This window comes from Malaya genurostris, chromosome 3, assembly GCF_030247185.1.
Source record: "Malaya genurostris strain Urasoe2022 chromosome 3, Malgen_1.1, whole genome shotgun sequence".
Taxonomy (NCBI): Eukaryota; Metazoa; Arthropoda; class Insecta; order Diptera; family Culicidae; genus Malaya; species Malaya genurostris.
This window is the reverse complement of record NC_080572.1, coordinates 117,633,376-117,649,196: the sequence shown is the minus strand read 5'-3', so window position 1 is coordinate 117,649,196 and position 15,821 is coordinate 117,633,376. Positions and strand designations below refer to the sequence as shown.

At 35.1% G+C, this 15,821-nt stretch overlaps 1 protein-coding gene across 1 annotated transcript in view; it reads right to left on the bottom strand.

The window, feature by feature from the left end:
- Positions 1–4,283: 4,283 nt before the first annotated feature.
- Positions 4,284–15,821, bottom strand: part of LOC131436546 (MOXD1 homolog 1) — a 76,043-nt gene continuing 64,505 nt past the window's right edge. Inside the window, exons 3-6 of the mRNA XM_058605308.1 lie at positions 9,178–9,470; positions 6,394–7,072; positions 5,797–6,327; positions 4,284–5,740 (exon numbers count right to left, since the gene is read on the bottom strand). Coding sequence (XP_058461291.1) covers positions 5,573–5,740; positions 5,797–6,327; positions 6,394–7,072; positions 9,178–9,470 — 1,671 coding nt within the window. The 3' untranslated portion in view covers positions 4,284–5,572. The remainder of the gene's footprint in view (positions 5,741–5,796; positions 6,328–6,393; positions 7,073–9,177; positions 9,471–15,821) is intronic.

The following is a 15,821-nucleotide window of genomic DNA, read 5'->3' as shown; positions in this document are numbered from 1 at the left end:
CTTTTCAACATTAGCTCATGTTTTGCTGATCTTCAGCATTGTTGAATCAACAACTGCTTTTAGTTTCGAAATAACTATAGAAGTGAAATGTCAAAAATACCATGACTCTGGTTATAGCAAAACTACCATGTAAAAACCCTTCCTAATCCACCTAGTGGTGTGATAATGCCTTTCTCTTCTTTCATAACAGTCTCATGAAAATATATTTCATACCTTCATTGAATAATTTTGGACACTAATTTTGACACCAATTGATTCAGATTGATTCAAGTAGTTCACAAAAGCATGCTTCAGTGTTTATGTAACACAGTCAGCATCATTTTTTCAAATTAGTGCTTGACATTTGCGTTGCCTATTTGTATGAGAACAGTGATGCTAATCTAAAAAAAGCCTTCTCAGTCCACTTAGTGGAATTTTCATATATCTTAAAAAATCACAAAATCGAAATCGAAAAAAACTTTTTGATGCCAAAAGGCTTAGAATTGCATGAAACGTCGAGATTTAGTGTCATCTCGAAACAATTTTTTTTTTGAAAAAATTTACTTTTTGGGACTTTTCTTTTTTTCAGAATTTTTCTAAGTCCCAGAAAGTTGATCTTTTCAAAAAAATTATTTTTGAGATGATACTAAATTCCGATGTTTCATGCAGTTTTAAGAGTTTGGGCATCAAAAAAAAATTTTCGATTTTGGAAATTTCATGTACTCCCCCCTATGGTGCTTTTTCAAGATCGAAAATTTTCAAACCTTCACCAAATTGTCAAACCCTTACCCTTACGCATGTCCGATTTAGCTCAAATTTTGCATGCAGGGTTTTTCCGAGGTGCTTACACTTTTGAGCACTAGAGCTTAACGAAATTAGAGGTGATCCCAAAATATTGGCACCCTTATATGTATAAGAGCGGTAAAAATCAACGTGTTTTGTCGGTTACGTCACATATACCATCATATATCTGGAACCAAAAGTCACAACCATTTGATCTTTGAAATTGATCAATGGCCCGATAGTAGCTTTCAAACGAGTCCAAGTTTGTTAAAATCGGTTCAGCCATCTCTGAGCAAATTGAGCACGTTCAAATATCTTCTAAAAGTGCACACACATACACACATACACACAGACATTTTCCGATCTCGTCGAACTGAGTCGAATGGTATATAACACTATGGGTCTCCGATGCTCCATTCGAAAGTCGGGTTTTCCAGCAATTCTAATACCTTTCTATAGAGAAAGGCATAAAGATTCGGTCATGGTTAGGCGAACCATCTCTATCGTATTAGTTATTCATACGATACACTGTTCAATATTACTATTCTAGAGCCGATACCATTTATAGTAAACATGAACTTGACTATTGTTAAAATCATCTGATTTAATAGTCGGTTGAAAACCACTAAATTTGCATGGTCATGTTGGCCCTCTATATAGTAACTGTTACCATAATATTTTTCTGAGTGTGGTTATAGGCACTCTAGCCAAACCCTCTTCGTAGGGTTCACAGTTGTATAACGTTATGCAACAACATATAATTTCACGTCCAAATGATAAAAACGATGTACTTATGATCAGATAACGAAGGGTTCTTCTCTTCTCTTACAGATCTCGCAAAAGTTTAGACGAAAATAAAACGGTGAATATTCACATCATTGCAGATTATAAGTCGTAAACCACTATTGCAGCTGTACACGCAGAGAAAATTAACACATTAGCGGCCCTTACACGATCATTAGAAGTGTCATTACTAAGTAATGACACTTCTGCTCAAACGCTCGTCATTACTGCATTACTGTACATCATTACTTCTTAGCATTACACGTTCATTATTAATGATGAGTATTTGTAACTACTCCAGCAATAGCAATAGCAATATTTTTATTTTCGTTTAGCTGAAAATAAATTTGATTTGCCATTGAAACAATAAGGTTAATGAAATATTAACAATTTAAATCTACACTTTGTCATTTTTTCGCGTATAGTTCTAAAGATATTCAGCACTTCCAGAAAAAAATAAGAAGAAGAAATAATGTTGGTAATGATGGAAAATCCGGAATTCCATCATTACTCGTGTCATTACTGAACTCGTAGACCTTACACGATCATTAAAAGTGCCATTACTTTTTTAGTAATGACACTTTTAATGATCGTGTAAGGGCCGCTATTAGATTGTAATATATTGAGTCTTTAAATCAACTTCAAACATTTGTTTGAATAGAATAAAACTATTTTAGAAATAAAATTGAATGAAATAAAACTCTCTTTGAATTAAATTTAGTGTGGCAATGCATATTAGATTTAAATATATTAAGATATGGATTCAAATGCTTGTACATTAAATGTATTTGAATCAAAAAAGTCATGGTATAGATTCAAATTGAAAATTATGTTCGAACAATTTTTTTTGCTTCGGATAAATATACATTCAGATAGATACATATAATATGAATAAAATATTTCGACTCTTGAATTCAACTGAATCAAATTGGAGAGTCTTAGATTCAAATTAATGCATGTTGAATGAAATGTTTCGTCCTTGAATCAAATGACAAAGAACATTGATTCTAAGGCTATGAACAATTTCGCGGTTAATTTTAACTTTTGGTTGAAATCTGACACTCGAGCGGCTATTTGGATGCTGTCAAAAATAACCCTGCTTGAAAGCATGTTTATTTTCCGACACTGAAAAAAATCTTGCAAAGAAAATCCTAATATCAATTCTTCTTGACACAGATTAACCACTCAAGTGTCAGATTTCAATCAAAAGTTGAAATTAACCGCGAAATGATTCACAGCCTAAGATATTGCCATTGAATCAAACATTGCTACTAGTTGAATTGTATATATTTACGACTATTTCTGCTAGGATTTATTGTTTTTCGTACCGGCCATTTTGCTACATCATTCAAATGGAAAAATGGACGCGTTCGAGGAAATAACTTTTGCAATACCAAAATGAGTGCTTTCATAGGTAAGGTATATTATGAATTATGTAAGTACATGGAACTTACATTTGCATACATTCCAGGGAACGGTTTCACAGAACAGTTATTGGAAATTATCGAGGAAAGGTAGTAGAGGAGTTAATACCGAATACGTACTTAACTGAGCGTTCTAAATGCAGTCAATAATAAATATAAATTGAACTCAAAACGAAAATGCTTATTTATTCTTAGAACAACGGTCATTATATTGATAATAATCAGTTAAAAATTCGTTTAAAATAACAGTTTAATGAATTTCAAATAATCTATCATTGAATGTACACACAATCGCACGAAAACTTGATTGTGAAAACAAAACTTATTTGCTTTGAAGCAAATAACAATTGATAAATTTTATTTATTTCTGTTCGTGGAGAAACAAAAAACATTCGGTGCTGTTTGGTTATGCGGTAAATATGCCGAATTATAGACATATTGCCTGTCTCTGCCATTCATAGTCATACTAACAATGAAAGCACAATTATCGCGAGTTGTGACCTGAGATATGAGAGATACATCGAGAGCATTATTTTGAATGCTGAAAGCATTTCACGTAGATTAGTCATACCATTATTGTTGAAGGCAACGAAAACTGGGTTTAATAAGTTTCCTTGAAAATAAGATTCTTGAACCAAAGCTTCTGGCAAAAGTCAAAACAAATTCATAGTTGCTTTACGTTTAAAAATTTAAGTTGCTTTACCATTAAAAATTCGAGTTTGCAGCACTTATCATACAACAACTAGAGGCACCATAAATCAAGTGAACCTAGATTTCCCACTGTGCGGAGACACTGACAGCGCTTCTAGTGAAAAACTACTATTAGCTACGGTGGTTGTGTGTCATTTTTTATTAGACGGCACTTTTGGTTTCACGGGCTGCTCAATTACATTAGTATTACATAGGGGAATCTAGATTTATGGCGCCTAACCCAATATATTGGAGTAGATAATTTTTTGGAATGTTCGAAATATTGAAATCGCACGAGTTGCAAAGAAACGAAACGTCCACTGGGCCAGAGCTTCGCATAGCACAGTGAGTTCCGATCCGTTTTCACTCAATCGATTCAAGTATTGAAATAGCTCTTGAATCAATTTGTTCTTAACAAAAGGCGACACTGCGTGCTCTGTGGAAGGAAACGACGCACGACGGCCATTTTGGCTGATCAGGCGACAATCAAATAGTTGGCCACGGCTGTGATCAGCTTCCACAGCGAGCATCGAATGCAAGTTACCACGAGACATTTAGCTTCCAATTTGTGTGGCTTATATGGTTCAGTTGGTCATTTCGGTTTGTATAAAGAATAGTAATTAATGAATTCCTATACATGCTTTATTATGCTCAAAACTACTTTTATAATACAGGAGTATTTTTACAGTACTAGTGTTTAGAATACTATTTTCTACATATCTATTGTTATATGAATAAGTTTCCTGACGATTATTGAAACACATTGATTTATTTACACTCTAATAAATAGTTTTGGGAAATTTTCAATTTCCATTTTTTTGTAATATTATTTGTAACACATTTTAGGTACCACAATCATGCTATTGAATTTTTAGCTATGCCGAACTATTGGCGATACAAGCAATGTCCTAGCCTATTATTAGTGAAGGACAATTGCTTTGCAAGTATTTTAATTTCATTGACATATAAGAAAATATATGACTGTAATGTTGTAAATCAATTTGAAATAGCATTCATTAGAATTCACCAACTGATATTTACTATATGGTAGGGTAACAGAGGTATTTTGGCCACTTCATATATTTTGGCCCACCTAACAAACTGAATGGATTCAATCGATCTTAGATAACCCATGTTGCATCAGTTGGACGCTAATCACATTAAATAACCTATTGCGGAAGGATTTTTCAAAGATATTAAAACATTTGGTGGATATTTTTACAAAGTGGGTGACCAAAATAAAATCGATCCTAAAGTGGGCCAAAATACTTCTGTTACCCTAAACCGCGAAAATTCACCTCTGTTTGACTTTTTTTCTTCTACAGATTAGATCTACCATTTCTGTTACGGAAGCTAAGATGACAAAAACCGGTGCGTGATCAATAAAATTTTGTAGTTGTTCGACTACCAGGTGGATTGTAGGTACATGTATCTTACATATTTAAAGGCTTAATGCATCTAATGTTTGTCGAAGTTCTATTAGCAGAAAGTGTTAACAGATGTATACCCCGTTACACCAAGTTTCATAATTATTGTTAACATACAGATGCTGCTCGTGATAGTCAAAGCGTCTTCCAGTTTCTTTCATATGAATTGAATAACCTATTTTTATTCATTTAACGACGGAAATTATCGATAAACTTTGGTATGTTTCATTAAACTAGTGAGAAATTCGCGTATAATGTTACTGAAAATAATTTAGCGTTTAGATAGAACAAAGGTCAAGGAAAATTACAAAAAATATAAATTATATATGAAATGATAGAATGTGGTACTTAAATAAGTACAGGAACAATAAATAACGGAAGAAAAATTAAATAATGTGAAGAAGTAGAATCACCGATCGTTGTACCTAATTTCACGGGATGTCATTAGATCGTATCTAGTGATATCATGAGGGACTCAGTCGAAAATTAACGGTACCGATGAAAAAATAGCAGTAATAGCAACACCAGAGCTTTTGTGCTGGATAGTTTTCTCGCTTCCGATGACTGGTTGAATTCCACAAACAAATGGAAAGGACAGTGACTAGGAGGTTTGACAAATGTGTCAAATAAGGGATATTTGAAAATTTCTGCGGCCTGTAACAAAATAACGAATTATTGTTGAGATAAACCCAGTATTCAATCATACATACCACTGATATAGAATCATTGGAAACCCGACAGAAAGTCATATGTTTTCCCGTTAGAATGCTCTGTTCTACACGTCTAGTGAACAGTGGTTCCTGCCAAGGTAATTGATTTAAATGCGACAAGAATGTTCGATCATGGAACTCGATGGGATCCGAAATTATTAGTTTGTTGAGAATGGATTCCTTATACAGTACATCTTCTTCGTCTATGATACTGTACTCTTTTGCACTTTGGAGGGCTTTGATAGCAATTTGATTTTGTTCATCATCGATATCACCACCTGGAGCAAAGTTCGGAAAAACAGTCGTGGGAAGAAGATCCAGTATATTTCCATTGTAGAGGAACAAATTCTCCACATCCGTCATATTCATTGAGTAGAACTGGAAGACACCGAATGTTTCGAAGAATTCCTTTACAGGAGTCATGCTGTAGCATCCAGCTAAATCGATCTTTGGATAATATGTGATGAAAGATAAACACATTTCCTGTTTGGTTGAATAGCCTCCAAGTGTTGGACGCTTTCTACCGATAGTCTGAAATTCCAAAATTTGTTTGTAATGTTTAAAAATGGAAACACAAAAACATATTCTTAAACTTACCTCGTACGCACAGTCCGTAATCAAATAGTCACCAGGCATAATATTAGTTTCATTTTCGAGCTGACGAATTTGCTGGAAGTTGTGGTCATAGTTGTCATCCTCGACTATTCGTGGTAGCTCCTTTCCATCTCTCACATGTCTTAACTTCATTTTCCTACCGGCAACGTGAGAATGTAGAGCTGCTGAAACAATGTTAATTCCACTCTCTGGAAAAACTGCACCGGTGCAGGAGGGTCCACAAATTCCAACATTTCTGTATAGTTTTTGTCCTGGTGGGATCATTTGTGTGTCTGATATGGAAACTCCGGAAATCATCATTCCGGCATCGTGTTGACGTACATGTCTCGTGTAATGCATTCGAAATCCGGAATGATCCAACACACGTTTAGCCCGTGGATTGTCGTAATGAACTTCAAGCATATAGTATTTGGCTCCTCCTTTATTTCCACCGATTGGGATGCCAATATGTTCTGGCAGAAATTGACCAGAGGCTCCAACGCCCCACGTTGCTACTGGTGTAATGCAAGAATCCCAATCGCGTGGAGTTAGCAAATTGCTGTTACATACTGCTCCACTGCTTTTAACCCATACGTCCCAGGAGTTGGGATCCGAACCGGGGTAGGAATTCGGTGCGCACTCGAATAAGGTCATGTGATGTACCAGAGGCTGCTTGGTGGAGCTGTAACGAAGGCGATATGTATTATTAAAACTATAGATTTACAGTAATATTTGTGAAATACGGTGATTTTTTTTTGTTTTCGGATGGAAACAACACCTTGAATTAGCATTATTCTATTTCTCATAAGTGAAAAACAATGTATTGTGTCTTGACATGGCCATATTTTTGTTTCATTTTAAGAGAACAACTAATTCTTTCTCTATTGGAAAAACTTTGTGCAAAGCGAGAAAGAACCCAGCCTTGGATGAATTGCTCCGCAATGTTGATTTTTCTAAAACCATGTTCAAACTACGGTAATTATTTTTTCCCGTTTCTGTACAAAATGAAAATAGACCATTTCTTCAAGCAATTCTTAGAGTGTCCCCCTAAAGATTTCCTAAACTTTTTTGAATATATTTTTTTACTGACTATTCAATTAATGTTAGTTGCCAGGGCTCGGAGAAAGACATCTTCTTGTTTGCTATTTTTTGGGGACTTTTTTCGCGTCCTAATACCTAATGAAGCATGTGCGTCCCGGTCCTTGACATCTGACCCAAATATGTTTTTGTCGTGTTGTCGGAGAACACAGTAGACGGTAATGAAACCTTTTTTTTGCTCTAAAAATCACGTCAAAGGGTAGTCTTAATGGTATGCCGAACACACTGTTTCCAACAGAAAGCAGTGCCGTATTCCAGCGACGTATTTGAGTTACCGATTGGAAAAGTCTAGGTGAAAAAGTCTTTATGCTAAGGATAACCCTAAAATCGGGACAAGTTCGACTGAACCGACTCTGATACGCACAGAGAAATGATTGGAGTTTCCGAAGCAGAAAAACATGATTTTGCGTAACGGTTTTGATATTCTTATTGGAAGGTTGACCGAATATTCTTAGAAAGTTGACCTTTCTGAATTAAAGATTGTGTGCATGTTGTCTTGAAAGGGCAAGAAATGTAGACATATGATAATGAGTGCATTTTGAATATGAACTAGAGCAGAAATAGGACAGAGCGTAATCCTGATAAAAAAACTACAAGGATCAGCCCCATAGGGTTGTTCGAGCCGTTGATGTGGATCAAGGCAACCAAAATTTCCAATGATTGACATTTTCAATTAATCGTTACACTTTTGACTCCGCAAATGCACAAGATGCTTAGATTGATCCTTATTAGGAATAAACACCTAACACGCGAACCCAGAATATAGATTCTATTTATCGTGATTTGTATTTGTTTCGTAGCCGACGAAATTACATCAATAGCCCAAATGTATACAATTATAGATTTGTACATGCTTGCGATACGGATATCGATATCTAAGCTTCTCTTCACCAAGCTTGTGTTCAAGTTTTGTATGCAAGCAGTTATTTTTATAGCGTTTCTCTACCATTACTACCATTTTGCGATTTCGGTTGAAGCGATAAAATATTTCTCATTATCAATCGAGTTCATCTTATATAAATTAGAAATTAGTCTTATGCACTCAAAATTTACCCTGGGGTAGTTGTCAATTTCTCAGGTGAAACGACATAACATAGGATTTCATCCAATCTTGCATGACACAAGATCAGAGCATACCAATAAAAGCTTCAAATCGTTTATGGCACTTTTCGTCTTGCTGTCTAGCAACAAGCTACCTCCAGCAAGCTACCCATAAGACTGAAACGTTAGCTATAATTTCACTTCTATTTGTAGATTCGCGTGCTTCCAACAGCTTTGATTTTGCTTCGATTGACCAATCAGAGCGCTGCTTTCCCTTAGATATATCGTTTACTCCTTCAAAACCGTCGACTATGGCAGGGAAATCCGGTATGCTGAAGATTTTTTGCAGCCAAAATAGGACACTGCTAGCTATTAATCAACATTTCAATGATATAAAATTAAAAATACATGGCTATGAACATTCAAATCAATACGTAGAAATATTTCCAGTCAAATGGTGACATAATACTAATAATTGATACAAAATTGACTGAGCTGTAATTGTTCAAAACCTGACCACATTTCTACGTGTATTTTTCTTGAGTTTCTAGTTTGCACCGCTATATAGAAAACAAAAATGTGTTCCACATTAAAATAAATTAGTAGTTTCATTTTCCCAAATATGTTTTTTATCAATCAGTAACTTACCTTTCTCTTGTAAGTATTGCTTCATAGCCAATAATGTGATGTTTTTCTCGCAGCGTGGGTGCCTTTAATATCTTGCACCAGTACAAAGTGTCCATACTCGCATCGATGGACACATTCTTCACAGTGACATCCCACTGTCGGAGATCGTGTCGCAGTTGAGGGTTCGACGGTTTTTTGAACAATGGTCCCAGAAACTGAATTGATCGCGCACCGCGATTTTTACCATGATCTTTCAGATTACCGTGAACTGGATCGCGATCTCCATACGACCATAGCACCTTCATCGTGTCCCCCTGGAAAGTGTAAGACACCCGTTATCATTTGCTTATAACATAGCTATTAAAGCAGCATTAAACGAAAACCCCTATTGAATCCACTTAGTGGTTTAATGATGCCTTTCTAATATTACTCATATTTTCAAAAATACCACTAGAAGATTCTGACAAGAATTTTTTTCATACTTGAATAATATTAGAAACTCAATTTTTCAATTTGTGAACAGTTATGTCAAATAATAAGAATTTTTACTTATTTTGCATCGTCGCACTAAATGACGATTCGAAATTTTAAACACATTTCATCCTAAAGTTCCGGAACCGGAAGTCGGACCCGGATAAAATTCAACAGAAACCTATGAGGATCTCTCTTTAAAGCCTAACTTTGTGAAAATCGATTGAGCCATCTTTGACAAAAATGAGTGACATTATTTGACACATACTCACACACATACATACATACATACATACATGCACACAAAGACATTTCTCAGCTCGATGAATTGTGTCGAATGTTATAGGACACTAGTTAATTTTTCATGTGATTACATAAGCTTTCTACACGAGAAAGACAAAAAGTTTACTTTTATAGAATAGAATCGTTGTTATGATTTTTTGATAATACTAACAAGTGGGTACTAATTAAATAAACGAAAATATCAAGGACGGTAATCACTAAAAATGGTCCAATCTGCTGCTGACGGTTTATCTACATTTACTTTTCGTGCAATTATTTTGCGTAATTCTTTATGTTTTCTAAAATCTCTTCTGATAAGATGGAAAGATGTAAGTTATTGTAAGATAGTGAAAAGAACTTTTAAATCAGATTGGATTTAATAACTTTTTTATTTCGTTACGATTTAATTTCTTATTATTTTTCATATATAGATTATTAATAAAGAATTTTGATATACCGGTACAGATTTACAGATTTTTCTTCTGAATAATATAGATTTAAATGTGACATCCCTGCACGCTATATGAAATTGAACAAAGCTTGCTTGCAAAGGCGGTGGCGTTTTCTGGTACCAGGCGGTGGAGGTACCAGCACTTAGCGGTTTTGCATCGTCATTTTGTATGACGATTTGAAAGCTTTGACATTCATCGCCATATAATTTCGGAACCGAAAATCGGATCTGGATAAAATTACACAGTATCTTTTAAGACAATGAGAGCTTTAATTTGAATCATGATTAGTGAAAATTAGTTTAATTGTTGATGAGAAATCGAAGTGAGTACCGTTTTTGGATCTTTTCTTCATTATTATAGGTGGTTTCGGAAGCGGAAACCGAAGTCTAGTAGTCTCAAATCATCAGTCCGTTTTATAAAAATTTGCACCTCGTTTCGCCATCACTTGTGAAAACAATCACTTGTGAACTCATGGAATTGAAAATTTTTCACTTATCGCGCTGTAATACCGGAACCGGAAGTCGGATCTGGATCAATTTTTCGGGGATTTTTTAAAGAATTTCAAGACCTTTTATTTGCATCTTAGATTGTGAAAATTTACTGAAAAATTTCCGAGAAAACTGAAGGCGCATTTTCTAATAGATTTGCACCTTGTAATTCCGGAACCGGAAGTCGCATAAAGATAAAATTGAATTGCTCGCTATGGGATTATAAGAAATTTTGTTTGAATTTAAGTTTGTGAAAATCGGTTCAGTCGTCTATGAGAAAAATGAGTGACAATTTTTTCCATTTTTTGGTGCATATCACCCTGTAATTTCGGAACTGGAAGTCGGAGCGGAATAAAATTCAATAGCAGTCTATAGGACCATAAGACCTTTCATTTAATTTTACCTTCGTTCAAAAGTCGGTTTTCACAGTGATTGCATATGAGAAAGGCAAAACAGTTTTGAAAAATACTACTTATGCTATTTAATCGTTGGGTCTGGTTTGCTCTTAATATTATTCCGAAATTACAATTGTCGATTATCTGCCGATAAAACTGAAATTCTCAACTGTTTACGAAGAGCCAAGAAAATCTTACATATCAGTACCTAGCGGAAGCAGCAGATTGCTTTAATGGGGGGCGGCCCGTTTGGCATAAGGTCATTTGGCATAATACCGTTTGGCATAACGCCGTTTTGCATAATGGTTATTTGGCATAACAGTTAATTGGCATAATGGCCATTTGGCATAATAATAATTGGATTCGTAATATTTTATTCTTATGTAAATTTTCGTTTATTTTTCGATAGAGTGATGTTTTGCAAGGAAAATAGCATTATTATTTTTTATTTTTAAAATTCTGTAGTAAATAGCACTCTGTCATTTTATATAAGCAACTCACTTAGTGCTAGCACTAAGCGCCGGCCACTGCGGGGGGCAGCGCCCCCGCAGAAATCACCTGTGTCTAGTTGCGGGCGTTTGCCCGGATTACCCAAAGCTAGGAGCAATCCCTCAGTTAGGTCCGAACGAGCGACAGCGAGGTCGGACAGCAGGTCATTAAAAACGATGAGGCGTAGCCTCATTAGACCTTACAAAATTTCAGTAAATAAAAACAATTTCCATTGAGCAGCATGTTCATCTGTTATGCCAAATGACTGTTATGCCAAATGACCATTATGCCAAATGACCATTATGCCAAATAACCATTATGCCAAATATCTATTATGCCAAACGGCGTTATGCCAAACGGTATTATGCCAAACGACTTTATGCCAAACGTGGTAGCCCCATCGAACTGTTTGGGTTAAACTTCAAAACGTATCAAACATGCTGTATAATTCCGTTTTCTCATGAATCCAACAGCAGTAAAAATCGTAGTGGATCGACCATCTACATCATAACCATCAATCATCTAACAAATTGCGGATTCCCACATTATAACATAGTTTCAATTCAGTTCCGACAGATGATTTAATATTTCAAGGAGGAAAAATTCCACTAGCAGTTTTACTTTGACAAAAAAATCTTTTGCAGAACTTTATATCACGCGGAAAATTCCCTCTGGTGCACAACTGTACAGAACACTATTTTCACGCTCGTAAATTGGTTAGATAAAGGTAATTTTCTCTCCTATTCGAGGTTTTTCTGAGTTACGTTTTTTTAGCCCAGGAGCATCCAATTCTCCTACTATAGAGAACAGTAAGAAATGGTCTTATTTGATCATTGCAACCGGGTGGCTGTGTCGTGTCATCCTGAAATTGCCATCCAACGAATTTTTGTTGATGATGCAGCATGTCGAATGCGGGAAGTGCAATCATGATTTAGAAAACGGGAACTTTTTCGGGTTACCGAAGAAGTTGGTAAAACTTCGAGTTCAGGATTTTTATGAATGTGCGTTGTTGAATACATCGTTTAAGAAATTTATAAGCTTTGTATATTGTTGAAATGTATTCGAATTTTTCATCGCTAATGAACGGCTTCAGCATTGACAAAGAGATAATTTTGATACCAACATTTGAACAAACTTGTTAGCTTGGATAAATATTTCTCGAGCTCGTCTTGGAATGCTGATAGATGTTTATGAAAAATTTTGAAGGGGTATCAAAGTTGTATATTTGCGAACAAAATGATACCTTTTGAAATAAATGGGTGTGTTTATTTGATTCGGAAGACATAAACAAAATGTAAATAATCAACACGATAAACGTTAGCAGAAAATTTATTTGATTGACTTCCAAATCAAGTTTTGCAATGAAATGCCATTGCTCGAAATTCTGAGAGTCTGTTCAAGCATGTTTCGAGAAAACTATCCATTTATATTACAGTAAAGATTGATGCTATTGGCATCAAAATCGTTCTTACAAACTATGTTATGCCACCTCACTCCATTGACATATCTTGGGGCATTGCATGTCCTTCAAACAAGTGTGATCTTCCAAAAAGCACACCGGTGGAATAACCACCAAAATAAAAATTGAATGTTCGCAAATGCCAAGATACTATATAATTATTTCACAATTTCATTCTTAAAACATAGATAAGTCATTAGTATTTGGTAGTAAGTTCGATCCAGCACATGTTTTGGAAGCCCATTTATATCGATTATTGCAAGCAATGTCAAAATGATCTTATTTCAATGAATCAAAAAGCATCAAACAGTACATGTTTTTCTATATTTGATTTTTTATCGTATTATGTAGAAAATAATAGATTGAACGGTACCTGCCCGAAACGTTTTTGCCTTTCTCATATAGAAAGGTTATGCAATCACTTTAAAAATCGACTTGTGTATGTGTGTGTGACAAATAATGTCACTCAATTTTCTCAGAGATGACTGAACCGATTTTCACAAACTTGGATTCAAATGAAAAGCCTTGAGGTCTGAGGTGACTTCCGGTTCCGGAATTACAGGATATGCACCAAAAAAGGAAAAAATAGTTTCACACGTTTCTCAAAGATGGCTGAACCGATTTTCACAAATTTAGATTCAAATAAAAGGTTTTATGACCTTATACAATTTTCCTGAGTTTCATTTGGATCGAGACTTTCGGTTCCGGAATTACAAGGAAATATGTGAAAATGTATGACAAAATATGCATTCAATTTTCTCGGAAATTTCTTTACCGATTTTCACAGACTAAGAAGCAAATAACAGGTCTTGGAATTCTTTAAAAAGTCCCCGAAAAGTTGATCCAGATCCAACTTCCGGTTCCTGTATTACAGTGCGATTAGTGAAAATTTTCAATTTCATGAGTATTTTTTCACAAGCGTTCGTCATCGAGGTGCATATTTTTATAAAACTTACTGCTAAATTGATCTAGTTGACGGATCTTATTAGTTAGTGAATATATAAAACCACTTTGAAACTCCTAGTCCCTGGTTTCCGCTTCCGAAAGCACCGATAATAGTGAAGAAAATCTCCAAAAAACGAAACTCCCGTCGATTTCTCAGCAACGGTTGAGCCGTTTTCCACTATTCATTAATCAAATTAAAGCTCTCATTGTCTTTACACATACTATGCAATTTCATCCTGATCCGACTTCCGGTTCCGAAGTTATAGGGCGAGGAGTGTCATAACATTCAAATTCAAAATGACGATACAGGGGAACGGGTATAGCGTGATGGGTAAGTCGATGCCTTTCTCTCTGCCCACCTGGGTTCGATTCCCAACCCCGCGCACATAGGGTCAGAAAACTTTTCTGGCCCGAGAAGGTGAATGACAACAATGTTAAAACCTCTATAATCGAAAAAAAAGGAGGATGCAAAACTGGTACGCGACGGTACGTGCGGCTTTGCTCCATTCACAGTGTGCTTTGTTCAATTTCGTATAGCGTGGAGGGTTGCCACATTAAAATTTATATTTTTCAGGAATATAATATGTAAATTTCTAATCCTTTTTTATCAATTTGTACCTACTTGTTAGTGTTATTACAAGACCATGATAACGATGCTTTTCAATAAAAGTGCACTTATTGCCTTTCTCATATAGAAAGTTTATATAATATGTTCTATATAATTCGACACAGTTCATCGAGCTGAACAATGTATGTGTCTGTGTTTGAGTATGTGTCAAATAATGTCACTCATAAAAAAATCTCGTAGTCCTGTAGGTTGCTATTGAATTTCACACCGTCATTTAGAGCGTCATTTTTCCAAGTTCCTGGTTCCAGAAATACCAGAAGTAGTGGTCAAATAGTTTAAAACGAGACTCACTCAATTTTCTCAGAGATGATTTGATCGATTTATACAAACAGGCTCAAATAAAATTTCCTACAGTCTTCGGGTCCGATTTTCGGTTCCAGAACCATAGGGTAAAGGGTTTAATCATTTAGTGCGACGATGCAAAATAAATTTAAATTCTTATCAACTTGACATAACTGTTTAGAATTTGAAAAGGAAAGATAGGAAAAAAAATTTTTCACAAAATCTTCTGGTGATATTTTTGAAAGTATAAGTAATATGAGAAAGGCATCATTACACAACTAGGTGGATTAAAACAGGGTTTTTTGTAGACATTTACGGTGATGGTGAAATCACGAAAACCAAGGAATTGATTGCAAATTCCAAAGTTTAAGGTATTGCTCGTAATCTACTTCTGTCTGTTATAGAACTAGCAGTAGTTTGTTATAGTCTGGGTGTCATTACTCTATCATTAAGCTTGAGTGCTACACTTAGGCAAATAGACTAAGAAAATTCATAAGCTCCACCTTAAAAATCGGCCAAAAAATTACAAAGCCTTATCTTCCCAAGGTAACTATGAATTCCGTCCAATCAGTATGAATCTATTACGTAATACGTACTGTTTTAATAGCGTCATCAGAGTGAAAAGAATTATAAGGTAAGCATATTAAACGTGAAAATGACGCCTGTTATAATTGATGAATTAAAATTAATTTTTGCACAGAGCACCGCAGATCAATTTGAAGATATTCCGTAGAAATTTTTCAATTTTTTATTTTTACTGACACAATGTTTTTT